Source organism: Stegodyphus dumicola, chromosome 7 (assembly GCF_044657685.1).
Source record: "Stegodyphus dumicola isolate Sdum_Otavi_A_Nest chromosome 7, ASM4465768v1".
Lineage (NCBI taxonomy): Eukaryota > Metazoa > Arthropoda > Arachnida > Araneae > Eresidae > Stegodyphus > Stegodyphus dumicola.
In genome coordinates this window covers 186869510-186897370 of record NC_140774.1, presented here as the reverse complement: position 1 = coordinate 186897370, position 27861 = coordinate 186869510, and the positions used below count along the sequence as shown (strand labels likewise).

The following is a 27861-nucleotide window of genomic DNA, read 5'->3' as shown; positions in this document are numbered from 1 at the left end:
ATGGAACTGTTCTACAAATCTAAATCAAGCTTATATTTGAAAATATATCAGATAGAGAAAGCGTGAATTTGAGGCCTTTTATCACTGCATTAACGCTAAATCTGTAATCCAGGGTAGTTTGTTCTGTGCGAAAATCTACTTTATAACCATTCATCCATACTTCACATAAACAATACACTTAACTTTAAAATAATAAAAGCTAATCTAAAACCAAACTCGATATTCAAACGCATTTGAATGTCGCAGTTGTATAGGAAGACCTTCATAACTGATTAATGATAAACTCAAGACGGAAAATATTGTTGACTGCCACGCTTTCTTTTCTTTTCACCATCGACGGAACAGCTGGCCCACTGGGTTAGGTGCTTTTCAGCCTGTTGGATCCCGTCGGTGGAATGAGAAAAAAAAAATACATGAATAAATATAATTAAAGAGCTTAGTACTGTTTCCTCCGGGGATTGGCCACGAAACGAGGAACATTGAAATAAGAACCAGAACATGGAAAGAAGGTGCATGGTGGGGACTGCTGAGACTAAGCGGAACACTTTCCACTATTATCGTACATGTTAGGCATACAGTTATATTAAGGATGTGCTATAAAGTCAGGTACAGATGTAAAGATGACCAAATACATTACAAATTGTGGAATACATTAACCGAGTTCTGGATTAGTCATAATATTAAATATAGTTAAAACAGCAAAACAAACAAAAAAACACAAGACATTAAGTAAATTAATATGTACAGAGCAGGCTACTGACGGCATGGTATCCAAGGAAAGAAGTCACTCCAGGTTGTCAGCAATGCTTTTAGCAATGGTAGTGCAGTCTCTAATGCGGCTGATCGCATATTTATTCTTAATTGTGTTCTTGAACCATGCTGGCATATTGATTACAGTTTGTCTTTTCAAATGTGAATTCCCCGTGTGCGAGCAGTCAAACAGATAGTGATCTGGATCACCAGTACTGCCACAAATACATCGGTCACCGTCTCTTTGGCGAAATCTGTGAAGATACGACATATATGGGACATGCCCTGTCAGATACTGTGCGAGGTGCGAAGAACTACTTAAATTGTGGTTAACTTTTGGTTGGAAATCATACAGTCTTCTGCCTGTGGTGCTCGTCTCCCAGTAGTTTTGCCACTGCTTCATTTAGTTCACATTTAAGAGTAGTTTTCAGATACGAATGCGGAAGGGGCACACCAATGCTACTCACGTGGGGCACACCAATGCCACACTGAAAAAACACGTCCATTACTAAAGATATGATTTTGCACGACACGCGATGGGAAATGAATGGCTTCATGCGATGCACAAGAAATCGAGCAATACGACAGGTGACACGGGAGGGCGGAGCTAGTTTCTTTCCCTTCGCACAAATTTTCGCGTCAGTAACGGTGATATCAGATATCCTCAGTTACATTTCTTCTATTTAATGACAAATTTAAATTTTCCAAATATTTCTCACTTTGTCAACATTTATTTAAACTTAGCTACCCTCAAGGTAAACGTACCAGCCTTTGGTATGTTGAAAACCGACGATTTAAGCTAAAGAATTATTTTCTAATTTACGACTTGAAGTGTTCTATAAAACTAATTCTACTTAAATAGAGTACATAATAGTAGGGATGATTTTAAACGAAGTCATGACTAAAGCAAATTACGGTGATAAGCAGATCAATTTAATAGCTCTCGTTATATATAACAGTTAACTACCATTTTATAAATATATGATCTATAAGGCAGCTTTTGGAATTTATCAAAAAAGTATGGAAGATTGCAGAATTATAATACTATGAGATAGATTCTAAATATTCCCGTCCTACTTAAGTGCAACAAGCAGAAGAAATTTAATCACTAATTATAGTTATACAATTTAAAAGTCAACAGCGCCGGTTTAGAACCATAGCACGAGTATGACTCAATAACGTAAATACCGGGAAAGAAAGGTTTTTCAAGGACACATTCAATGAAATCTGTGGAAGATCTTTAACATTTTTTTGCATAAAGTAGTATAATTTAAGATCGAAAAGAACGCAATCATTTTATGAACGTCACGAAATCATTTACGCAAGAATTAGGCTACTTGTGAGTTACTGGTTCAAGGGTTATTTGCTTAGCTAATCAAAGTCATTTACAATGTACATTATATTCTTCCCCCCCCCCATTTCGAAACTAGAGGGAAAAAAAATCAATGAACAGAAGCTCACCGGGAATTTTAGAACAGCATGGAAATAAACTGCTAAAATAAGAAATAAAATGTAATATGCCTTTTAAAATTTATTTCTGTGCAAATTATTCGCTGTAGTTTAAAAGGAAAATCTTGAAAAGGAATCTGAAGAAATACATCGAAAATAATGTCTAGAATTTTGGAATTTTCCCGCTGTAAATGTTAAAAAGGCACAAAGACAACATATTGAATAAAAGTGAGGATGTTTCGTTATTAAAACTGTAGGGTTTATATTTATTTTAACTAACATTTATTTTAAGTTTAAACTATCTTTCCTGTCAAGCCTTTACTTTCCCCTGGAATTGCCAATGCCAGAGTATGTAAATTTGAGTAGAACGCGCAAGCATTCAAATTATCAGCGGAAGTAGTATGATTTAAATAGAAGGAAACAAGTTCGGTGAGAGAGAGTTATTCTTACTTAGCGAGCGCGGAGGTAGTTAGAGAATTAAAGAACCCCGCGTTGCGGCCTATGTGCTTGGCGGGAAGTAGTTGCAATTGTTCCAGTGAGCTTCAAGTCCGCTGAATTAGCTGCGGCTTTTGTAAAACGCGGTGAGTTAGTTATTTTAGAGAGCCTCGTAGTTAGAATATTGTCTTTACTTTCTTTTCAGGTTCTTATTTTTATTTTGACTGCCGAGTTGGCACCGTTTGTAAGCGTCAAGAGGACGCAATTGTAAATTAGTACGTTGAATAAAAAGGGACTTAAACCCTTTATAAGACTCTGTGGTTTATACAAGCTTTCACAGTCACCTCTTGGTTGCGTGCTAGTTAGAGGCGCGCAACGTTATAAAACATACTAATTTTTACTTAAAGTGTTTGGATAAACCGGATGGGTTAAACTTTATAACAAATGAAACTGGCAGCTTTTATTGAAAATGCTATCTAAGTAAACATCTTGATTTCTGAATGGGCTAAAAATGGCTTGTAACTATAAAAATTTCGTAACTTAAAATAAAGCGCAGGTTTAAATTTTATATAATGTTTATGAGGTCATCGAGAGCGTAGCACTGACATTAACTTTCTCAAGACAAACACGTGTAAAAAACATGCGTCCAAAACTAAAAATCGGAACCGGGACCCTTCCGGCAGGGAACGGGAAGAGAAAGAGGTGCAGCGCGGTAACTGACTTCCTTGTTTACTCTGGAGAAGTGGTGGCGACCTATTTACTTAATCGCCTTTGGTATTGAGTGAAAATATTTGCTTCCAGCAAAATCCCCCAAGAAGGTGGGTCCAAGAAGCACCGAAAGATCGTGACACAATCGCCGACTTCACGAAAAAAGAGCAAGTCAAAAATTTGTCTTTGTGATTACTTCCTCGAAGAGGAAAGTGGTCAAAGCAACCGTTGCTGAAATCATGTCAAATTCGGCGAGAATTACAGGAAAGTCATACCAAAATTTCACCTTGAGTTTGTTGTGATCAGTTTTTCTTACCTACCTCCAGGCGATAGATAATTCCCCGGCTTTCAACACGAAATGACAGAGCTCGAGGTTTGCGAATATGCCATTTTGTACCGAAAGAATGCTAATTTACAAGCATTTTGAAGCGGTAGATATCAGATACAAGATTACTGTGAAGACGTTTATATTAAAAATAAATCTCCCACATTTAAAAATAGTTAACGTAAAGGAAGCGATAAGACAAGCAAAGTAACAACCTGTGTTTGGCTTCGATTTTTAGTCAAGGTCTATCGATTTCGAAGGCAAACAGGTACCTCTTCATTAGAAACCAAAAAAATATGCAGCGAATAAAAACACTTTGTATTTATACCCAAAAGCAGTAAAGCAAACGAATATGTAGCTTCATCCGTCAGCAGTAGTAACGAAATTGAAAAACAATAGAATTTTAAGAGCATTAAGGACTGGATTGAAATTAAAAGTTATTAACAAAAAAAAAAAAAAAAAAAAAAAAAAAAAAAACTGAAGGTTAAAAGATTCAAGAAGTCAATTCATCAATGGTAGAAGCTTTTCGAATAATTTTTACAGACCTAAAATTTAAACATGATTAGCTATCGAAATTAATTTCTCCTTTTCGGACAAAGTTTCGCATCAAGGAACATAAATCTTAATTTGCCCTCAAAATCAATAGTCTTACTAAAATCTACGGGAAACCCAAGGTCGTTGCTTTACATAATTATATGTTAACGTAAATTCTTATCACTCCGCATCTTAAATACTCATACATTTAAACTGTTAAGGAGAAGAAATTATGCGTAAATGGTTAAAGCCCTAAGGACTTATAAAATAAGATAGGGAAAGTCAAATATTTAATTAAGATATACATTTAATTATTTTAACATAAAATACATTGTATATACGAGTATTCTCTGAACGTAATGGAAGTACCAAGATAGGAATATTCTTGGGATAAAATTGGAAAATCATTAGGTTCTTGCCTAATGAAGCTAGAGTTCCTGAATCCAAAATCAGTTAATTTTTTTTTTCTTTCCAATGGCGGGGCCCAAACCGTCCACAGATGTTGGCCATTGCTAAAGCCAGATGCGGCAGGCACAAAATAGGTGGCCTCCTATGAGGGGACGGACAAATATAACCAATGCTTTCTGTTGGATTCGAACCATGGCCCTTTTGGTATTCGCAGCCAACTCCCTTAACCACTATATCCTCTGGGCGGCAACCGGTTAAAGTAAAATTAAATCATTTACTTTAAGTTTGTAAAATAGCTAAGCGCCTACGTTTCATGACGATGTGAAAATGGAGTCTGTAGAGTAAGATCTCGCTTTCATATAGCCCATTATGTCACAAAACATAAAATAAAAAAATTCGAATTCGAATTTCGAAAAAATCGCTTCGAGGTACACTGGCTCTTGTCTAGATGTACCCATGTACCAAATTTCGTAGCCGTGGGTCTATCAGCTTACGCGCAGCGCGAACGAAAGACACACACACATACAGACTTTATTTTATTATATGCAATAGATAGATGAGAAAGCACTCGAGTGCTATCTGCCTAAAGAGAGGGATGCCTTCGTGCAGGACTTTAAGGGAAATCGGCTCGTATACATGTCACAAATGGAGAAACAACGAAAACAGCCACAGTCCTTCCCCTGGGATTTGAATCCGGGACCGAACTGTCAGTGTTCAGCAACTTTATCGCTCAGCCGCTGTTGAGTCCAAAAGATTGAGATTTTATTTTGAAAATGTGATAGTGAATTAAAATAGATTTGTTGGATTAATAGCCGATTTATCACCCTTTGATATATTAAAATTATAGAACGGTTCAGTATTTGTAAGAAAGTTTAAATGCAAGTTGAATATAAATATCAAGTATACAGCCATTTTGATCAAAAAGGCTTTAGTTTATATACGTTGGTAATCAGCTTTAGATTATATAAGTATTTATAATACGTAGAAACTGATATCATCTAGCGTTTCATTAAAACCCACAACTAGTTTCAAAGCTGCATTGCTTTTGGATCATGTTACATTTTTAAATTAGAAAATCATGTTACATGTAAATGAGATGTAAATTTTAATGAAAATTTTAACACTTTTCCATAGCACACTCAAGACAAGGCATTTGCAATTTTCGAATGGTTGAGTGCGATCAAACTAAGACATTTGTGGGTCAACATCTGCCTCCACCTGAAGAGTAGATGACCTTCAATGTTAGGTTCCATTTATCATATTTGGGCATTCAGTCATCTCTTAACATTTCGATGTACGAAGTTTAAACTTGAAGGGATATTACTGAGAATGACTGAACTGAAGCAAGGGAAGTGGTAGATGAACTCCAAAACAGTCTCCTGGAGAATGCCGTACTCTTAAGATTCACATTTGTATGATATTGGCACAAGTTTCAGCATTTATCAACAGTTGCATATTTGTTTAGTATGAAAGTGTGTAGTAAACTCTAGGAGAATCAAATTTAAGTAAGAACTATCAAAGCACATTTAGAAATAAATTCACGGCTTAAGAAAAATACCTTTTCCTTGGTATTTGCTAAATGAATTTGAAGCCTTGGAGAAAGAAAAATTCGCATCTTTGAGAGCTTAAACAATACTGATTAAAACTACCATAAATACAAATTTAAATTTCTCTGGTATAAAATGTTTAAACATACATTTATTTGCATATATATGTAAATTTATATGCTATATACTATATATGTATGAAATATTGAAAATTTTGCGATAAGAAAAATAATCTACCTAAAGGAAAGGAATATTTTCGGTGAGCATTTTTAAAACACTAGCCCTTTTTCAAATTACATTTAAAGGAACCACACAAAAAAACCTGTTTTGCGAAATAAATACTGTATAGAACTACTATTATTCAACGATTTTAACCACTGAACATCCGGGTTAAATTTTAATGATCAAAACCTAGTTCATCAGATCTAGTTTATTTATATTTTTGTGCACATCTCGAGAATTCATTTAAGAACCCACTTTTATGATAAATTTAATGTTAAATGCTACCTTAATGAAATTACTTTGTCATTATTCTTGCTCAAAGTCACTGAATAAAAGCCGATACCTGAAAATTTACAAAACAACATCTTGAAACCTTAAGTCGTACTTGGAACAAGTTGCAACTTTCTGATCCTGTTAGCAAAGCTATCAGCAACTAAAAGGTCTTATTTCTTTCGCCAACGAATAAAACAAATATCGGGATTGTACTCAGAAACTGATATTTATAATACCGTTTTTCACGTTTTAAGACAGATAAATCTGAATGCTCGTTATCCGAGATAAAAGGGTCAGATCTTGGTTAGACTTCCACTAATCTTATGAAATGGATGTATAACTGTTGTTGCTTATCCTAACTGATTAGCCATTTAGCTAGACCAGATCCACGAGTCCAAGAACCGACAAAAGTCCAAAACGAAGGTAGGTCCTCCTTTACAAGTCCTAAACAGGTGAGATGATGTTCCGGAGTGAAATGATTAGCGTTACATTTCCTGCAGATGACGTAGATCCTATTCCCCCCCCCGATTTCAGGTATCCACTTAGGAACTTCGTCAAAGACTGCTGAGCACGATTACTCCGCAAAATTAGAATTTGTATTGCAACTGAATAACTAATCTATATATGCAACTAATACCCGTACCCATATTCGGCCCTCATTTGCTTCCAGTAATTTCGAGAACTACTAGAGAGATTTCTCGGCAGCAGATGGATAAAATTATCAAGATCGGAGAGATGACGAGTTTAGTTGTAGCCGATTGTTAGTTCAGAAGCAACTACGGAGTAATTGAGATATCCGTGAGAGTTACGCCTTTCAGATGAGTTTTCCATTGCATTGTTAACGGTCTTAGTAGTTTGAAGTGGGATTACACTGCGATATTTTAAATAACTAAGAGTACTTCTATGGAAAGTTGCAGAACTGAAGCTTTGGTAAAATATATATTTTATCAAGCCATCAACAAATTCTGTGCGCATTCAATCTATTAGAACGCACGAAACGATATGTTTAAGTACAAGAGCGTAATTATAATTAATTACTTTATCGCTATTCTATTACAAGATTGTACATGTTGGTCCAAATTAACATTTGCTCTCATTAAACTTGCATTTTGAATATCCTAGCAAACTTCATCTCGCCTTAGGTTTTCAAGGATTTTGTAAATGCCCAATTTGAGCTTTGAGATTCAAATCTTTATAGTAATTTTTACTGCAAGCCTTCTTTGACTTGAAGCTTTGTAAAATTTAAGAAACGCCAGGATCATATTTATCAGGATTATTAATTTGACGAGAAAAATCATACTTCGGGTAAGGACGTAAAAATATTCTTGCAAGATTAATTTGTCACAAAGCTCAAAATGGTGTCCATTGCCTTGTGAAATTTGCATATCCATGCATCTGTTTCAAAGAAACATCATTTGAAAGCCCCTGAATTACCAGGTTACTGAAATGGAATTTCTGAAATTTCATTTCCTATGAGAATTTGGAACAAAATTCAAAAAGTTTACCGATACTTCGAAAAATAAAACTGTGCATTACAGCAAAAATCACTGGCGATTTGAGTTTTGGCTTTATAACTCAACATTAATTAATGCTTAAACAGCTTAACAACGTGTAACAAGCATATTCAGTCAATTTGTTCACTAAATTGGTTCTCTTTCAACGCATTTGGCACCGGAGGGATCAATGCTTTAGTTCATAATCCTCCAGAAGCACATGGCTCAACAAAGAGCGCCACTCATAAGTTAGTAACAATATTTAAATAGATCTCAATTTAAATTAACACCTAAAATCCTTCAATAGCGCATTGAAAAAGTTTCAACTTTTGGATTACTTCGGAGATATTAAACTTGTTATACAGCGAACTAGTATACCTGTCTTATCAAACAGCGGTGAAATAGAGCCAATACGTTAAATATGTAGCAGAAGATTAATTTCCTTTTAAATTAACATACGATGCCAAAAGAATATTATTAGGCCTGATTAACGTTTTACATTTTAAAAGCTCTTAGAAAATCATCAGATTTTAGATATTTCTTCCAATCAGCCGATATGAAATCTAGGTCTTTAAGCTGATTCACTATGCAGAGGCAAACCTCTTTAGTACCCATAGGTATTTTATTGCGTGCAACTGTTCACGTAACTGCTACTAAGTATTCATCAAGTCTTCGTAGAAAGTTTTCCAATATCTCTTAGATTAGTACCTAGTGTGGAAGAAAATAGTTACGCAATCTTACTTTCACAAAGAGATTTAAGTTCCCCGCATTTTAGGAAGTAAAACAGAAAAGCTGGAACTGGCTTATTTTGGTTTATACATAAAAAATTACATCAAATCTTTAAAGTATTAGAAAAAATTAGTTATGCGCCAAGAGTGGCGACATAACATCTGAATTCTGAAGTTCTTCAAATTAATAAATTGAAAATAAACTGGATCAAAGCTAGAATCTATTCAAGATGAAATACGAATAGTTATCAATGTTGTTCATGTTCAGTTACTGCACAAAACGGCGACGAGCAAGTTTGGAAAAAGTTTAAAACTGAATACCGATTTAGAAGGAAGCAATGTAATGAAAATTAATATCAATAGCTTTTAATCTTCCAACGTGAGGTTCCGTTTATCATATTGGATAAAAATGTAGAGTGAGAAACACGGGAAAAGATTTACAAGCAAGTTTTAAATACGAGCATATTGTAACTTAACTACTACTCTGTTTAAATTGCCCGAGCGATTTCATATTCATTGCATTATATTATCAATCTGAAGACTTTTCCACTTACAATATACAGTAGATTACGTTTGGTTTGGTTTTATTACGTCAAATGAATTGAAGGCTTTAGTCAAAGGAAGGGAAGCCTTCGTGAAGGACCAAGGGAAATTGGCTCGTATATACGCTAACTACGAGGGAAACCACGAAAACGCCCATGCAGCCAGCTCGTTCGCCGCTATTCGAGCCCGAAACAAACTACCAGTATTAAGGGGACTCGTACACCTTAAAACCCATAAGATGTTCGAATAGGTGACTGTTGCAAGAATTGGGATAACTTATTTTAAAAGCAATTACTACCAACATTTTACAGCTGACTACATAATATAGCTGCTTTCTGAAATAGTCATCAGAAAGTTTGTGTTGCCACAAATATTTTTATAATTTAATCCGTTTTGTGACAACATTTTTCGTCATGTCTCCAACCTGCGCGCACAGTTTAAAACATTGTTTCATAATTTAATTCCATATTTAATATATAGCTTTTATAACATTTAGAAACTACCGTGAACCTAAAATTCTAAAAATTTTGTCTTAAATTTTTATTTTATTGAGTTGAGTTCATAAAACGTATTTTATTAACAAAATTTGTAATGTTTTCGTCCATAAAATATTTTAATATTAAAATATTCATCAGACTGTTGGTTCAGTTACAAAATAGTGCCCATATAAAGAATTCCATCCAATTTCAAGTATGTACCATTAGCCATTTTTAAAATACCATGCGCGCAAGGTGGAAGCATGGCGAAGTATTTTGTCACAAAGAGGATTCAATTACAAAAATATTTGTGGCAACACAAAATTTCTGGTTACTAGTTTCCAAAGCAGCTATATTATGTAGTCAGGTGTAAAAAGTTGGAAGTAATTGCTTTTAAAATAAATAAAATATCCCAATTCTTGCAACAGTCACATATTCGAAGATCATGAGGGGTTTAAGGTGTGAGTCTCCTTAAACGATTTTTACTTTTGGACGCTATTGGGCCCAGAAATTTACGATTTAGTTGGGAAAGATAAATTTTTATAGATGGCATGAATAACAGAACTATTCGTGATTTAGTAATCAAGATGGACTATTTTGACCTTATCAAGAAGATAATCATTCCCGGTAAGCAATACATAAAGAAGGGCATTGTTTCGATAAGCAACCGACTTTTGAAACTAATGTGCCATAAAGGTGCTTCAAATGTTCTTTCATTTTGTTTTAGACGCTTCAGAAAATCTTTGTATTCAGTTTGAAATTCACAGCAGATCAGTTAATCAGTATAATGCAAGTACGTGTCGCACTGAAATTTTCTCACAACACAAAAGAACGCTATTTAAGTTTCAATTACGCATTCATATTTCATAACACTACATTCAAATTAAAGATATAAAACAAGTTGCATGAAATTAGCACTCGAATTTCGTGCTCTTTGCCAATACTTGCGTGACAAAATGTTCAAGTCATGGGTATTAAGGAAATTTGTTTCGCTTCAGTCATTGTCGAGCCTTTGCCGGTTTAAGTTGGACTGCACTGATCATAGAAATTGCAATCGGAAGTTACACATCAGATTTAAGTTGAAGTTTTATTACATAACAAATACTGTAAGAAACATTAGACTTGATAATTATTTACTACCGTTCCTATTTAAAAGAAACATCCAAGCAGACTTTCGCAATTATACATATTGTAAGATTTACCTCTTTCCGTTGATTTTTAGGATGGCAGTGTATATTTACAGCCGTTTTAGGAGAAATCTATTCATGTGAACGTAATCGCGATAGTGTGTCATTGAAGGGTATTTGGCTTTTACCGAGCAATGCAATACGTTCTTCGTTTTCGCCTATAAACGTAATTCGATTTGATGGCGTCTCAATGTCATTTTAGTTCATTCAACCAAAAAAGCTACAGAAATTAAGAAATATTGCATATTTAGCATCAGATTTTCATTGTCAAGTCAGTTATGCTTTAGCTAATTAAGAAAATAAAAATTAGCAGCAGAATTCTGCACTAACGGATAGCACTCCTTTGGCTCCTCTTGGTGCTAAAACTGAACAAACTTACGATCTCAAGAAGGATTTTAGCCTTGACTTTGGTGAAAAAAAATTTAAACTTTAAAAATAACGTATGCAGTATACGAAAGACCTAATTATAAATTTAATTATAAAAATTATAAAAAATTAAATTATAAAACACATTCTGAAATTAAGTCAGCAGCTGGATACGCTTCAGAAAGTGAAACTGTTTTCAGAAAATTATATTTCGAGCACTTTTGTTCAGGAAAAGAGGTGATGATTCAGGAAGGTAAAGTAATTGTACAGCAAGTACACTAAAATTATTTGTCTAAAGAAAGAGCAATTATACAGGATCTTCCAAGGGAAACTGGACTTAGGATGGACTATCAACTAGCATATCTACTCAGCTACTGCAGCTAGAGTGAGACAATACTTTCATTCCGAAGCGATAATAATGAACATTGCAGAAATAAGACAAATACTAAAATTTTGCTACGCTTTTGAAAGAGTTTTAAAATCCTTCAAGGAAAGATGACTTCTGAATTAAAGGATATGCATCCAGCTTCGTGTAATCGTCAATTAACAGCTGGAATATGATATTTAACCGATCAGCCTGATTTCGAATCTTAACAGTATTCATAAATTGAAAACTTACTCCTAGACATTCTTTGCTGTCTAGGTAAATTGCTAATTTACATAGTGGCACATGAGAGACTTACTCAAGCGGAGAAACCTTGAATTATTCAAGCCATTTTCCAGTTTTAGGATGTTAAGGACTCTGCACACGCACATTTGCTGCAGGCAATATTGTTACTGTTGCGCCATATTCAGATACAATCCGATTAAATTTACAAATGTTTGATTTAAATGCTATTCAGAAAAGTACACATTTAAAGATAAGACACTTAAATCTAGCCATATTTGTTATTCAGCATTCTTCAGATTTAACAAGTCCCGTTAATTGTTACAATAATATTTTGCATTTAATCCAATTCTTTACCTCCAGCAAAGGATGTACTGATGAAAATGTATGAAAGTGCAAGACCTACGACCAAGCACCGTCATTCTCAGAAAACACAAAAACTGAAAATTATAAATTGATTTATTCGTCGTGTATAAGCTTAAAGAAGGCTATTAGTCTAAGTAAAGGGATGCCTTAGTGGAAGACTTTACTTAAAGGAAACTGGAGCTTATTCACGTTACGCACGGAGAAAATCCATGCTACCAGCCCATTCGCTTGTAACCTTGAACCCGGCTCGAATTACCTCTCGGCCTCTGGTAGACCAAGATCGTCAGAATTAACACTGGAGAGGTGATTCTTGGTCACCACTTTATTTGATGCTGCAACTCGAGGCAACTCTTGATCACACACTCGGTTACAAGCGATTATTCGAGAAGCAGCGATGTTTATTTAGGTTCCATTTGGGAAATATCGCTTCACGAGTGCATTCAATACATGCGTATAAAAATTACAAATCTTTAACCTTAACATTTTAAAATTTATTTTTATATATGCATCTTCGATGTTAGTTCGAAATCGACAGTCGGGACAATAGGGCTATTATTTTCAAAGTTACGGAACACAGTAAGCATGGAATACAATGAAGGAATCAAGTGAAAATGAGTTCCATACTTCGTTAAAAAAGAGCAATTGTACCTGTGCACATAGACTACTTGACAGAGAGAGAAAGCAGTGATGAAGACAACGATAAAGGTGCAAGAAGGCTAAAAATCAAGATAGTGAATGTGAAAGCCACAGCGATTCCGTAGAAAAATTCAGAATGGATAACAAGCAAATGCCACTGGTATCCGGCGAAAGTTACGCAGGATCGCAAGTATTTTCAGACATAAAGGAACCATTAGGTTTCTGAAAATCATTTTAAGTTAGGTGTAAGAAATTCTTTAAATAAGCGCAAAACCGTTTCGAGTTGCCGCTTCGCCTGAACAAAAACGATCTCGAGTGCGAAGGGCTGAAGCAAATTCGCATAATTCGGTTCAAATTAATTCTTTCGGTAACTAGAATTAACAGTTTTGGTAACTTTACCTTTTAGAAACGTTCAAATGCAACTTTTTAATAACGAAACATATTTAAATTTTAAAACTCCTTTAAAAAGAATATAACCCGAGGTCATCCTTATTGTGTTGTCAGCCACCACAGTTAACACGTTGAGCGCGGCGCCGAATTTGCTGTCCTTTCCGTTCAGCCGGCAGCGAGCTAAGCCGTATTTTTGTTCAGAATGTTTCAATACATTTCATTAAAACTAAATTTGATCACATTTCATTGAGACTATTTTTTAACAAATCTTCGTATTTTACTTAAAGGAAACTGGAGCTTATTCACGTTACGCACGGAGAAAATCCATGCAACCAGCACATTCGCTTGTAACCTTGAACCCGGGTCGAATTACCAATCTTCAGCGGTTTTACCTCTCGGCCTCTGGTAGACCAAGATCACTTGTGCAATACTGTCGGTCTCCAAACGAAAATTCCAGTGCCGTTCCCCAGGGACCGACGCCGGCCACACGGAAAGGTCACTGCCGGCGCCGCGCTCAACGGGTTAAGAACCATACCGATCTTGCATGAAGTCGACAAGCTTCATAATCTCCCATGTAATGTATTACTGTTCGTTCAGCGAAGATTTCGACCAACTTGATACCTATGCATAAACTTAAAATGTCCCCAAAAGGTAAAAAATACAGACTTCATGGAAAAAAAATGTATAATTAAAAACGTACATTTGTTTAATCACAATTTATCCTAGATGTTTAATTTCATATATTTTACAATAGGATGTATTTCGGAGGAAATCTGATCTATACAATAATAGCAGGAAAACGGTAAAAACTCTCCCCAAGCATTTAGATTGCTTAAACTAATGACTTCGTTAAAGTAGTTAACATATAGATGTGTGTGTGTATTTATGGCAAAGCACACGAGGGCTATCTGCCTAAGAGGAGGGATGCCTAAGGGGAGGGATGCCTTCGTGGAGGACGTTCTAAGGGAAACTGGCTCGTTTACACATGAGAAAAACCACGAAAACGCCCATGCAGCCAGCCCGTTCGCGAGATTCGAACCTCGGACCGAACTTACCGCTCGGCCAGTGTTCAGCAACTTTACCGCTCGGCCGCTGATGGGCCGTAGTTAACATAAATATCTTTCAAATTTTCAGTGTTCTTACTCCCAGTGTAAGTTATATAGGAACAGTTATTACTCGTGTGTAATGGATTTAACATATTAAAGTTGAAGCTTCCTATTTTAATCAACAAAAGCTATTTATGTTATGCAAATTGAGTTTTAAGAATTGGGGAAACAAACCAGATGCTAGAGCTTTTAAAAAAGCTACATTAGGATGTGGAGTTAAAATGTTACATTTAATAGGTCATTTAAGAATGAATGCCCGTAATGACTACCAGAATGTGCACTTGCTCATTCCATTCAGAAACACAACTGAAACCAACATACGTATGCAAGAGATTTGGTTTCGTTTCTGAACTCGAGATTTTATAAGCGTAAGCAAAAGTTTAAAGAACTTTTCGATAGAAAGTTCCATCTGTAGTGACTATTCCATTTTGTTTCAGAGTCTGGTTTCCAGTCTTTTCTAGCAAATCTAAAGAATTTTTTTTTTCTCTCAGACTGTGGTGAGACCTATAAAATAAAAAGTGCAACTTGATGAGTTATTGGATGATCGATTTGAGCAAGACGAACTAGACTTTTGCCATAATTCCTTAATCGAGTCTACATTTTATACGGAAAGACGCCTTCGTGGAAGGACTTTCTAAAGAAAAATTGGCACATAGTTACGGTACATGTGTGGAAACTCATTAAAATTTCACGCAGCTAGCCCGCTGAAATGTTGGGAATAGAAGCTAGGCTAAATTAGTGCATCGTGGATTTAACTATTCGGCTGCTGGTGCTAGGAAATAGAACGAGGCAAACTGCTACAGTGAACTCCCAAAACGTTAAACTGAAGCACATTGTCCGTCACTGAAAATGATTTAATGAATTAACTAAGTTTGTTTCGATAACAGATTTGGTTTGAGATCAAGGCAAAGCACACTAGGGCTATCTGCCTAAGGGGTAGGATGCCTTCGGGGAGGACTTTCTAAGGGAAATTGGATCGTATACACCGTTAAACACGACAACGCCCATGCAGCCAGCCCGTTCGCGGGATTCGAACCTCTGACCGAACTACCAGTGTTCAGCGACTTTACCGCTCGACCGCTGGTGGGGTTGATAATAGATATCGGCATTCAAAGTTTTAAACTGCCCTACTTAAGCACATGAAATACTAAATTTGAAAGACCCATGACCTGATTTTTGGACTGACAATTTATTCTACAAATATTACTATACGAATTCGGATTTCATAACTTTCATTTATGTATAGGATAGACTAATTTTAGGCAACAGTTTTAATTTCCATTTAAAAAAATTATACATTTTTTTTAGTTGTGTACTTATACGGAAAAGATCATCCAGCATATATGTTTAATTAAAAATTTACATTTTCTTTAAAAATAGAGGCGCGTTACCTTTGTTTTTAATTTACAGCAGATGATAAAAAATTATGCAGAGTCTAATGTTATATAAGTAACAATTTCTAATTAAATTTGAAAGGATTTAAAATAGGAAACTACTTTTTTTGCATAAATTTAGAACATTCAAGGATGCGGTAAGGTACGTGAAATGGAGCATCGCAAATGAAGTGTGTATAATAAGTCTCACTTTCAATTATTTTTAACGTCCCAGATTGGTCGACCTAGTCATACATGCATAAACTAAAAAATTATAAAATTTAACTGTTCCATTTTACATGAAAAATTTAAAATTTCTAGTTCAAAGTGATTTTAATTTCGAAGATTTGAAGATTAATTAGAAAACAAGAATGCATAGGAAATTATATATTCAGAACAAATTTCAGTCGTCCGAAGAGAAGGAAATGCTATGAAGTTTCGATAAATCTACAAATTCCCATGTCTTCAGGACCTCAAAATATGAACAAGGTTTCAAAGATTAAGTTAAAAGCATTTTACATTATTACGGCAACTAAGAAAAATTTAAATGCCTCGCTAGATTAAACAGCGTCAACCATTTAACTTCAGATGAAACATCATTGCTTAAACAAATTAATTTTTTCTGTCCTGTATATTGTATGCATTTTTTTAAAGATTTTCTCGCTTTCCCGGAGTGAACGATTTAATCTCTTATCTGATACGCCTTGTCCCCTCAAGTATTAGACTAAGCTCATGAACAGTACTAGAATCTAGCCTGCTTTTTCAGGTGTCTGAATTTCATTTTCGCAACTGTTCTATTATCTATACTTTAAATATATACCAAGGTTGTTCATATAATCCTCCAGGCAGGGCTTAAATTGAAGCCATAATTCTATTTTGAACAGAAAAAGTAAAATGTATTGCAACTTCACATATGATAGATCTACTGGAGCTTCTATAATTTGATTTATTCTAGCAAATTTGAAAATTCCATTCGTCTTATTTACCACAGAGCGATTATAAAGCGTGATATATTTTTTTCGCTGTGTTTTGATTTCCTATTATGTTAAGTTTTGCATTTATTTCTAGTTCAAATAGTATACATATCTAGTATTCTAGTTCAACATTATTATCTAGTATTCTAGTTCAACAGTATACATCATTTAATGACTAAGATTGTCAAAAATTCAAGTACTAAATTGACAAGATTTTAAGTGAATTAAGCAAAATAAGATTTTAGTTAATCTTTAGATTATGGTAACTTCGCAATTTTTTGGCGAAAATTTGGCGACCAACCATGCTACAGCAACCTGCTAGTTTTTGTTTGGAGGCCATTTTGTTTTCACGAAGTAAAGGCGCTTTTTTTTTTAACTCAACATTTTTTTCCAACAATCTGCTAACCGAATTACGCTTATGCTAGAACTTTTATGGAACAAAAGTGCTTAATCATGACGAAGATTAGGTGCGAAATTGGGAGAAAGTGCAGAATCGCAAACTGCTTGCCGCGTTTTTAAAAATTGCACACGCACGGTATCCATGTACACGTAGACTTGTTTTCACTTAAAAAAACATCCCAGAATTGCACAAAAATGGCATTGCGAACACTCTTGACTTCATCCATGTACACTGCTAAAGTCCTAGCTAGTAACCTTTATCGCCTTACCAAAATGTCGCCAAACTACCTGTTACCATATTCCAAAGATTAGCCAAGATGGTTAAGTAATCACAGGTTTCGCCAATACAGTAAAACTGATGAAATGTACATCGGTTGGTATTTATAATTAGATTGAAAATTAATTTTGAATACTAAGCAAACTGACCATTTTTATCTTGAAAATGAAACAAAAAAGAAATATAGCAGCAGATAAAAAGGCTTCAAACAGTTAAAATGTGGTGCTATAGAAATGATCCAGAAAAAACTTAAATTATCTGCTAAAGTGTACTCTTCCAATGATAGGATTAATATCTTCCCAAATAGACACAAGCAGCTTAGGGAATTCGCAGAAATACAACCGTTAAAGGAAGCAAACAAGTTTAATATATGCATTCGTTAAATATTTACATGTTCCACAAATAATCGGACTGAAACATTCGAATATTCAGACGTATTTAGAGAAGGGGGCGTAGATTTAAAATTTCAGGTTAATTCCATTTCGCAGTTCGTTTTATACAATTTCACCGCTTTATGACTTCAAGAATAATTAAGTACGTATAAACGTTTCCTGTACTCTGATGCAAGAGCCAAATATTAAGCAAGTCCATGGAACACAGATGGATAAATAGTTTTGGTAAATATTTTATATCATTCTCGTGTAACTTACAAATTTACATACTTTTGATTATTGGCAAGTATTAGTTTACAGTATTATAAAAATTAAGAACCGTTTTTAAGCTGATATATAAAGAAAAACTACATAAAGTGACAATGAAATTAAAAATGTAATGGATACACTTAAAAATAGCTGTATGAAAGGTCCGAGACGTATGACCTTAACATCTGCAAGACCACACAAAATTAAGGCTCGGCTTCTGAAATACGATTTTAACATGGCTTCGTATATATCTCGGATATGTAATATGAATGCGTAACTGGCGGGTAAAAATTAACCCCATTTCTGAAGACGAAAACCTGTATTTTGCCTTTTGGGGCAAGGTCAGTTAGAAAAGAACGTCAGATGAAGGTCAATGACCTTGGTCCTCGTGACCCCTTTTTTAGGATTAATGAAAAAATTGTCAAGACAGGGACGTAAAATGCAGAAACATTCACCATCAAAGTTGATACCCTTGGCACTAGATGCTTTAAAATCTATTTTAGGCAGCAGTGACAAGGCTGCAGAACCGTAATCGGTTTTGAATCCGCCAATAAAAATCATTTAACTTATTAATTGATTTGTAAACAAGCAATGATTAGAGCACAAATTAAGTTTCAAATACGTAAATCAATGTGCTCAAATTTCACAAACTTTTTTATGTTGTATCGTAAATTTTATACTATATTCTCCTTTCTTCCCTTGTTGACGAAGTAAGATAGCATTAACTGAAGAAACGTTTGCTTTTAACATGTTTAACATGTACTGGACATTCGAAAAATTTCCATTATTGTTACAATGCATCTGAAAAGTTAAGAACTATGTTGTAACTTTATTAACAACGCATAAATGAATTGTTTTAATTTTACCGTCAATGATGGATTTGTAATAAGCTTCAAGCACTTAAGCAGTCCAATATGTGCAATACCTTAACAGTTACTTTCGAATGTAAGCAACGTTTTCACTTGACACGGTATGGACGATACCGTCACTAACTAAGAAAAAGATGGCAAAGTATCAGAAATTTAAAAATGCTGTAAAATTCTGAAGAAAACGTGGAAAAATCTAGACGAAAATTCGAAAGAAATTTTATTTTAAACCTCAATTTATGTAAAATTGTTTAACTTTGCATGCTCTGTCATCGGCGACAGATACAAAAAGCTCGTCGGTAACAGACGCAGTGTGAAAGGAAGTTTCACTATCGGTCATTAATGACCGAAGTAGTGCTTAACGGATTAAAAGGAAAAATTTTGGAAATAAACATTGAGAAGGAAAAAAACGTTAGTGGGCTTGAGAACTAAATCTATTGTAAAAAATGTAGAAAATTTTTATATTTAATTATTTTCATCCGCAGCATCTTGTTAAAAATTAACAAGATATTGTGGTCGAGAAATGTTCGACTGTTCGAGACTGACAAAACTATCAATAATTTATCGTTTCTCAAAACACTTTCGGATCCGCAAGTACCTACCGTAGAATTGTTTTAACCAAGTCTTATTTTTACGCATTGAAGCTTAAGATTTATTTTATGAACTCGTTGATTCTATGAAACTGATGTATATTCATTGCGTCAAAGATCAGTTACGGATCAACCATTCAAGTGTTTTTGGCGGTTATAGAATTTCCTTCATACTTTACATTGAAAGGGTCTCATTTTACGCTTGGTTAGATAATCTTTTCCCATACACATCTCTGATCTGCTAGTAAGCTAATAGTAAGTTTCAGTTAACAAGTGGTGAAAATTAACTGCCAGATGCTTTCTTCAGCACCCGCAGAAAATTGTTAACATTCGGCTCCTCTTGAAATCCTTCTTGTCAGCCTTTGAGGCTTCATCTTATACACCTCGTTCCTCTTCACCATACGTCCAGAAACTCATCTCGCATATCTTGGATAATAAGCGTCTGCGTCAAGTTAGAAAGCCTAAGGTTAGACATTCAAAATTTTTACCGCAAAAGCGAATATAGATTTGAGGCGAAACATTTACACCCCGATGTAACGTATGTGATTCAGTACTTTATCAGATTGAATACTTGTTCAGATTTATAATAAAATGGTACTCTTCTGCTATCGGGACCTGATTTAGAAATGCAAGTATGGAAGTACGAGTTATGCAAGAATGCATATGCACGTGCGTAAACACAAATACATTTTTGAATCAGTTTCTATAATAGAATAGTACCTAAGATATTTGTTTTCAAATTCTCATCGTAGTTGTAGAACGTATTTAACTCTTTGGACTCGGAATTATAAGACTTAAAAATATACCTTACTGCTGAGTATAAATTAAGTTTACTCGAGCATTTTAAGATTCAAGATGTTGGGAAAACATACAAAGAGGTTATTAACATTTGGATACTGAAAAGTTTCATTGTTCTGTAAAGTAAGTGTTTTGATCAGAAACTAGCAAAAAAGGTGTTAAAAGAATACGAGGAAAGTGTTTAGAGGTCAGATAGCAAATCTGTAAAAAATAAGCATTAAGAGAAATTTTGAGAGAATATTCACATGAAATGAAGACAGATCTTGAGATAATTAGACGATTGCCTTGAGAATCATTTGTAATAAACTCGGAAACAGGTCAGAGAAGCGCATGGTAGTTTTGAAACTTGTACTCCATGCGGGATTAGATCTAGAGCCTAAGCAGAGTTCTCATTACAAAGATAAAATTTCTCAGATTGTGCAGAAAAAACTGCGAATATCAATGGTTCCTGTTGAGTGGTGGCTTGGTATCTAGAACAGAATAAGCTACAGGGAAGTTGAAACGCGTGCTTAACCCCAAAAGCCACTGACTGTATGCGAAGGAATGAAGGAGACAGCGTTTTCTAAAGGCGTCGCAACTTTGTGCTTGCGACAGCGCTAATTGGACATAACAGAGCTAGAGTGCAAGTCTTCGTGCATTAACTCATACGTTCCAAAGAATTATCACTAACGATTCTCATTGAGCAATTTTATGTTTGATTATTCCGGTTTACATAAGCACTTAATTGAAAATTCTCATTCCTTAATTGAGCAATTGCAAAAAAGTCTACGCAGGTTATCAAAATGAGAAACTACATCTTAAAATGCAGTTAAATATGGGAATATGTTTTGGGTATGATTTTTACAGTAAGGGAGGTATAAAATTTTCCAAGCTGGTAAATCTTCTAAGATATCGCTTTTTATGAAGTAATTATGATTAACCCCTTGGGTACGGATTTATTTGAGAAAATTTTTGCATGTGGAACGGATATAATTTTTGGTTGCGATTCATCAATAGCTACTACATCACTTTAGGAGTATAAATGTAACAAAATTTAGTATTTAGGTAATCCACTATATTTCTTATCTTCCTTATTCTGTCATCTTGATTTTCCTCTTCAGTATCCGTAAAATGTAGAAAGTTTGAAATATCAAAAGCCTATCGCGTGCCAAAGTGCTGGCAAAAATTGGAGTACTTATTGCATATCGTTTTGACCAATACATGTGCATTTTTGGCTTCTTCATGTGCGACATCAAGATGCATAATGCAATATAAGCTTTCATTTCATCAGAACTTACAGGAAACTTTTTTTTTTACAGAACCTTCATTTTCTATCCCTTGTCTGGTATATCTATTCGTCTCTTCTACTATAGTGTCCCAAAAATCTTCATTCAAGACTTCTTTCAAAACATTTAAAGGCGTAGGATTACTACCTAGTCTACGCAAGCTCAAAGGATTAATTCCAGATATTTCAGAAAAACTTTTTATATCGGCTACATTTTCTTCTTCTTCCCAAATCCATTCCTCTGATACTGGTTCACGAGAAGATTCACTATCACTGCTCGATAGACGTCTTGTGACTCTTCGAAACCTTGATATTATATTACAATTGTCATCATTTTCTAGTTCAATATCGTCTTCATCACCTTCGCTTTGTATTTCATTGTAATTGTCAATTTCAGGATCACTAAACAATTCTTCTTTAGATTTCTCAAAGTCACTTTCGCTATCACTATCATAAAATATATTCCTTGTTTTTGACATAATGGGGCAGTGTATAGCAAATAATGTTCAATGTCAATACTGTAATTGCCTCTTCTATTATGACTGATACAAGCTACAATGAAATGAACAGAATTGTGCATAACCTCAAATAATGTTTTAGACATGTCATCCGCTCCTAGGGAAAACAAGTGAATGTCGTCTCTCAGACGTCAAATGTACCCAAGAATTTTTGGTTTGACGTCTTAGACACGTCAACCGCTCCTAGGGGAAAAAGTGACGTATCTCGGACGTCAAATGTACCCAAGGGGTTAAACAACAAGTAAAGACAAACATTTGAACCAAGCCTGTGCTATAGATATTCATTTATCTTATACAATGCAAAGGTCTAGAGGTGGAATTAATGGCATACAATCTTAAGATAGGTTACAACACGCCAAACGCATGGCACAACCTAGTCTTACTATAATGAAAAGGAAACAAAACCACAACAGGGAATGCTTAATTGACTAAGCAAACCGAAATGGATTTGATTTTAGTAAAGCACCACTGGGGCTGTCTATCCCCTGGGGAAAAACTTTTGAGAGGACGTTCCATGGGAAAAATTACCTGTATTCACAAGCATGAAGAAAATTACAGAAACCTTTAATGTCCGTTGAACTGCCTAAAATACTAAACCCGGGGACGAGCTACCGTCGTTTCAAGAATTCAAACATTCGGCCATTGGTCAACCGCAAAATAAAGTAAAATGGTAAAAAAAACTTTAATAAATGTTAGCAGTAGTAAATGTTTCTAAAATATATTAAAGGAAAAGGTATTGAAAATAATTTAAGTACTTGAAAATGAAGCACCATGCGATGCCATTTTTCTAGACAAAGGGGGCGGAGCTATTCCTAACAGCCCAAGTATGGGGTGAGGTGATATATTCGACAATTAAAAATACACGAATTCACAACCTCCTTATGGAGAAGTATATTTAATGACACTCGCATATACCGTTTGAAATAACGAGTAACTTTAGTTTCTTAAATATTTATGAATTTTTACTCCGCTTCGTATTTATATTATTGATAAACCAGCTGGTGTAGATTCATTACCGTTTTTCGGTGAATAATCTTAAATTCCTTCCTTGCAATAAGAACCGTATCGAGTTAATTGCAGATGAAACATTACTCTATTTAAATAGAATTTTTAAGAAGCTTGAGAATTTCGTCTTGCAGTACAGCAAGGTCCAAATTGGTTGCTTATAATCATTATTTACTTTTCAATTAACTTTTTTATAAGAAACATTAAGTCAATTTAAGCTACAATCTTAGTTATCAGTCTTTGTCAGCATAAAAACAAGATTTCTCAGAATAAAAGTACGAAATTAGACTGCTCTTCAAATCAGCAATTTCAATAGACAATTTTAAGCTTCATTGGAATTAAATTATCAGTATGATGCTTTTTTTAAAAAAAACATTTCAGAATACCAGAAACCCTGCCTCTCAATAAAATTACTTTGGACTAGAACAGGGCTACCTATAATTCTGCTTGTTATATAGAACAAATTTAATATTTTAGAGCAAAATTTTTCATAAAACTCAAAAAATGGAATTAAGATACGTTTTATTAGATATTAAGCTTTCACCACGGCCTAATAGAAATTTTTTATAATGGCAAATAAACTGTTCAAATTCTCAAAATCGAGTGTTCCCCAAGTATGCGCCCAATTTTCTACCTGAAGAAATAATTACCAAAATACCCTTTTTGTCTTTAAGTAACATGTCCCCTCAAAAACAGTTCTCAAAAATAATTTCAAAGCGGTTCTGCAACTTTAACCTTCAAAGGCTTCTTTGTGAATTTTGAAGTTAATCGAGAACACGCGAAGATTAAAGTTCTTACAAATTTGTTTTTAGTGTTCTATTTAAAAATATCCTTCGGTAGAAGTACTCATCCGACGATTTGCAATCAGCTTTGATTAATGTATATTGACGAAAGTGAAAGTTATTTCATAAAAGTTGCCATCTTGTACTTTTTCCAGTTATGTTACTACGCAATTAGCGACTTCGAATGCTTCCAAAAACAAATGGTAATTTTAGATTACCTAAATAAACTTCTAAAGCCAATTTTCTGAACTATCCAGGCTACTTGCTCTTCCCCCAAAACTTATTTTCTATAATCAAATTAAACTGATAAGGTAACAATTTAATCCGGCAAATTGCTCGAATATGCCCTGCTTTTCAGAAAATGCGGAGTTCCCTTGGAACCACAGCGCATAAACCGCCAACGGGAATCAAACATGGGTCTCATCCACTGGCTGTCCCCTAGACCTTCTGTTCATTTTATTAATCTTAATTTTTTCTGAAAGCAAGCCGTACGGGTGTCCAGATTGTGCTCTCAACTGCCAACTGAATAGCCACATCATTTTTTGCGTCTAACTTAGAAAATGTCGACTAAACATTTTTGAATCGCAGAGGGTTATATTTCATATTATTGCCACTTCTGACAATGAGGAAATATCGCCAATACTCCAAGAACTGCAGCGCCAATATATCTCTGCCGTCGCCATGCCCGTAGGTGTCTGGTAAAAAGGCCATCGTCCTTAAAGTTTCTACCAATATGATTCCCGACGTGCTGTAGGTCGCAGGGTGCTGCAGAACTTCTTCAAGCATATCGTAAGAAACAGGAAGCCAGTTTTGTTTTTTCATTTTACCAATGCCAGCTCGGAGAAGTGTACCGTTACACAAATGCGCTCCGCAAGAGTAGACTACTATGGGATATTATTTAAATGTTACTTTTAACTATAATGGACACGGTGCACTATTCTTTCTCAAACTCGGATGAAGAAATTGTGCTAGGACTAAACCGAACTTATTTTATAAATGAAAACTAGTTTAATTTTCTAGTGATCTTGAAACCACCATTTTAAGGCCTAGAAACTAACATCTTACTCCAAAGCTAAGCTTTCAACAGCATGAATATAACTAAATGTGGCTAATATTGCAATAGCTTACAATAAACACAATGTACTGAAATATGTCAGTAGTAATTTTCTAAGGGAAGCAGATTCACCTTTAGTGACGTAGTTTACTTGGGACATTATTGCTAAACAGTTCGGTTTTCTGTTATGCAACATTAATTACTAGTGCAGAACTGCCTTAAGGCGGTTTAGAATTTTATGCGACACAAGAAACCTCTCACATTAAGATACTTTCTCCACGTACTGTTGCAAACAAATGCTGGAAAAATTGGGAAATCTACGAAAGCGTAACTATTGACAAATATTTATAATAAATTTGAGAAAAAGACTGCTATTTGCAAACGCGACAGCAGTTTTACGCCTAAACGCGACAGCAGTTTTGAGATCGTTAATAAAATTTAAGAATTTCCTTGAAGAAGAACATTCTCAAAGTACTTTAGATAACCTGGTTAATTTAAGGAGCCGTTCATTCTTGTGTAATGTATTTAAAAGTACCAATTTCTTTTTAACAACTAAAAACTGAATAAATTTAATTGATTAAGGTTAGGGAAAGTTTAGGCTTTAAAACATTTATGTACGATACAGCAAAATTTAGTCGTTAGCGAGTTAAATGCAATACTAAGTTAATATAAGTTTATAGATTTGAATTTATTTAGACATCATTTACTATTAAGAGTAGCAAATAGCAAAACAGTTATGATGACAGCAAAGATCGCTCAAATACCAAACTAAACCTGAAGAGAAGGCAGTTTTCCCATCGCTGACAGCAATTTGGCGGGGAAGCCCAGGCATAAGAAATGGAATAAAAATATGGGAAGCATGGAAGAATGAAATTTACCAATATTGTCGTCAATAACTTAAGCTGTAATTGATCAGTTTTAGGCAAGTTATGATTTTTAAATTTTATTTTACACAATACTATTAAATAAAACGAGTTAAAATGAAAAATTTATAAACCTGGAACATTAATCATCTGGTTACTTTTCTTTACAATTCTTTAAAGAAAATTCGCCAGAATGAGAGTCTGTTGAACACTGAACAAAACTAATAAACTCGTAAACATAAGAGATTTGATTAATACAAAATTTTAAGCACCATATATTAATATTTATTTATTACTTCGTAATTAATTAGTTCCTCCATTATCTGTAACAGAAATGTATGTATGTAAATTAATATGCCATAATTTTTTCCTTCGAAAGGGGGTGTTAACACATTACAGGTTAAAAAATATGCTTTAAATTAAAATCTCCCATACGATTTGCCAGTTAAGGCCATTTTGAGATTTCCGAATACGGAATTAGAATATTCATGAAATTTCATAATGAAAGAAAATTTTTTGAAATAATTAAATGTAAAATCACGGAAAAGCTGTATTATCGATAAAATAATCAAAAATTAAAATTCAAAATATCAATATTAAAACATGAGAAACTTACCTCCTGAAGCCATGAGATTTTTATACCATTCTACTGGAGACCACACAAAAGCCATGGTGACTGAAAACAAACAATGAGAAAAAAATTAAAAACTATCTAAAAATATACTCCGCGAAAGTAGGCAAACACTGCCCTGACAACGAACGTATCCGAAGTGCAACTGCCACGAGAACAAGGGCCGATCTTTACGTTTAAATACAAGGCACTCTTGCGTGGCTGACGTCAAGGCGACTGTGGCGCCTCAGATGGGTTGCCAGTTTAAAAGATATATTTTAGCGCCAAATAATCGTCGCCAACTTCGTAAAGAAAGTAAAAAGTAAATTTTATTTATTTTACGTACGATTATTTTCTAGTATCATTTGCCAAGGGTAATATTTTTTCTCTCATATTTCTTATTAATTATAAGATTTTCGCATTTTACATTAAAAAAGAAACATTTCTACAACTATCAGCTTTTTTCCTTTTTATAACTGAATTTAGTATAAAATTTGATTAAATTAAAATTTTTCGATACTTATTTGCATGATTATTCTGCTTAACTAATTCCTCATTTTAAATATTTATTATACTTAGCTTATAGAGTCGTTCATTCTGCGTGATTTGTTCTAACTAGAGTTTTAAGTAATTATCAGGAAAATAGCAAGATTAGCAATTTTTTATGTTAACGGTCTTTAAATACCCGTTTCAGAACAATCAGCTTATACATTCATGTTGTATTTCCATTGCTTTACAAATTACGTACAAAAAATGAGATGTTTTAAATTTTTACAATGATGATTTGCACGATCATGATTCGTTCGATAGTAGTAAAATGTGTAAAACTAGCCAACCTGCAATTGAAATCTAATTTTATTTTGATTTTTATCTGATAATTTCTCAGAACTGTCCTTTAAACATAATCCTTATGCTACCTACATTCACGCATTTTAATGCTCTCACCATCTTCCTTTCTTAAAATTAAGTCATTTCAAAACAAAATGAATTTTTTTATAGTTATTTACTGATAGTTTAACAAATTTTTAAACACAGAAATTAAATATTTCTTATTTCTTATGTGTAATCTCAAAATTGCACGTTTTGTAAGCGATGGCGAAGGAATGTTAAGACAGATCCCGTAAAACCGTATGGCACCACATGGAAATATGTTAAGAAATAGGGAACTATATCAAAATTAAGACATTAAGACATAGAAGCAAATAAAAAAATACCGAAAATTTGAGCCAAATTAAATAGTCATTGCGCATTTTTAAAGCAAGAAAAGCTGCATACAGTTTGCTAAATATAACTAGTAT

At 34.3% G+C, this 27861-nt stretch overlaps 1 protein-coding gene across 1 annotated transcript in view; it reads right to left on the bottom strand.

The window, feature by feature from the left end:
• The window catches only part of LOC118195717 (very long chain fatty acid elongase 7-like), a 58896-nt gene extending 32140 nt beyond the window's left edge, over positions 1-26756 (bottom strand). Inside the window, exon 1 of the mRNA XM_035367044.2 lies at positions 26570-26756. Coding sequence (XP_035222935.2) covers positions 26570-26624 — 55 coding nt within the window. The 5' untranslated portion in view covers positions 26625-26756. The remainder of the gene's footprint in view (positions 1-26569) is intronic.
• Between the last annotated feature and the right edge of the window lie 1105 nt (positions 26757-27861).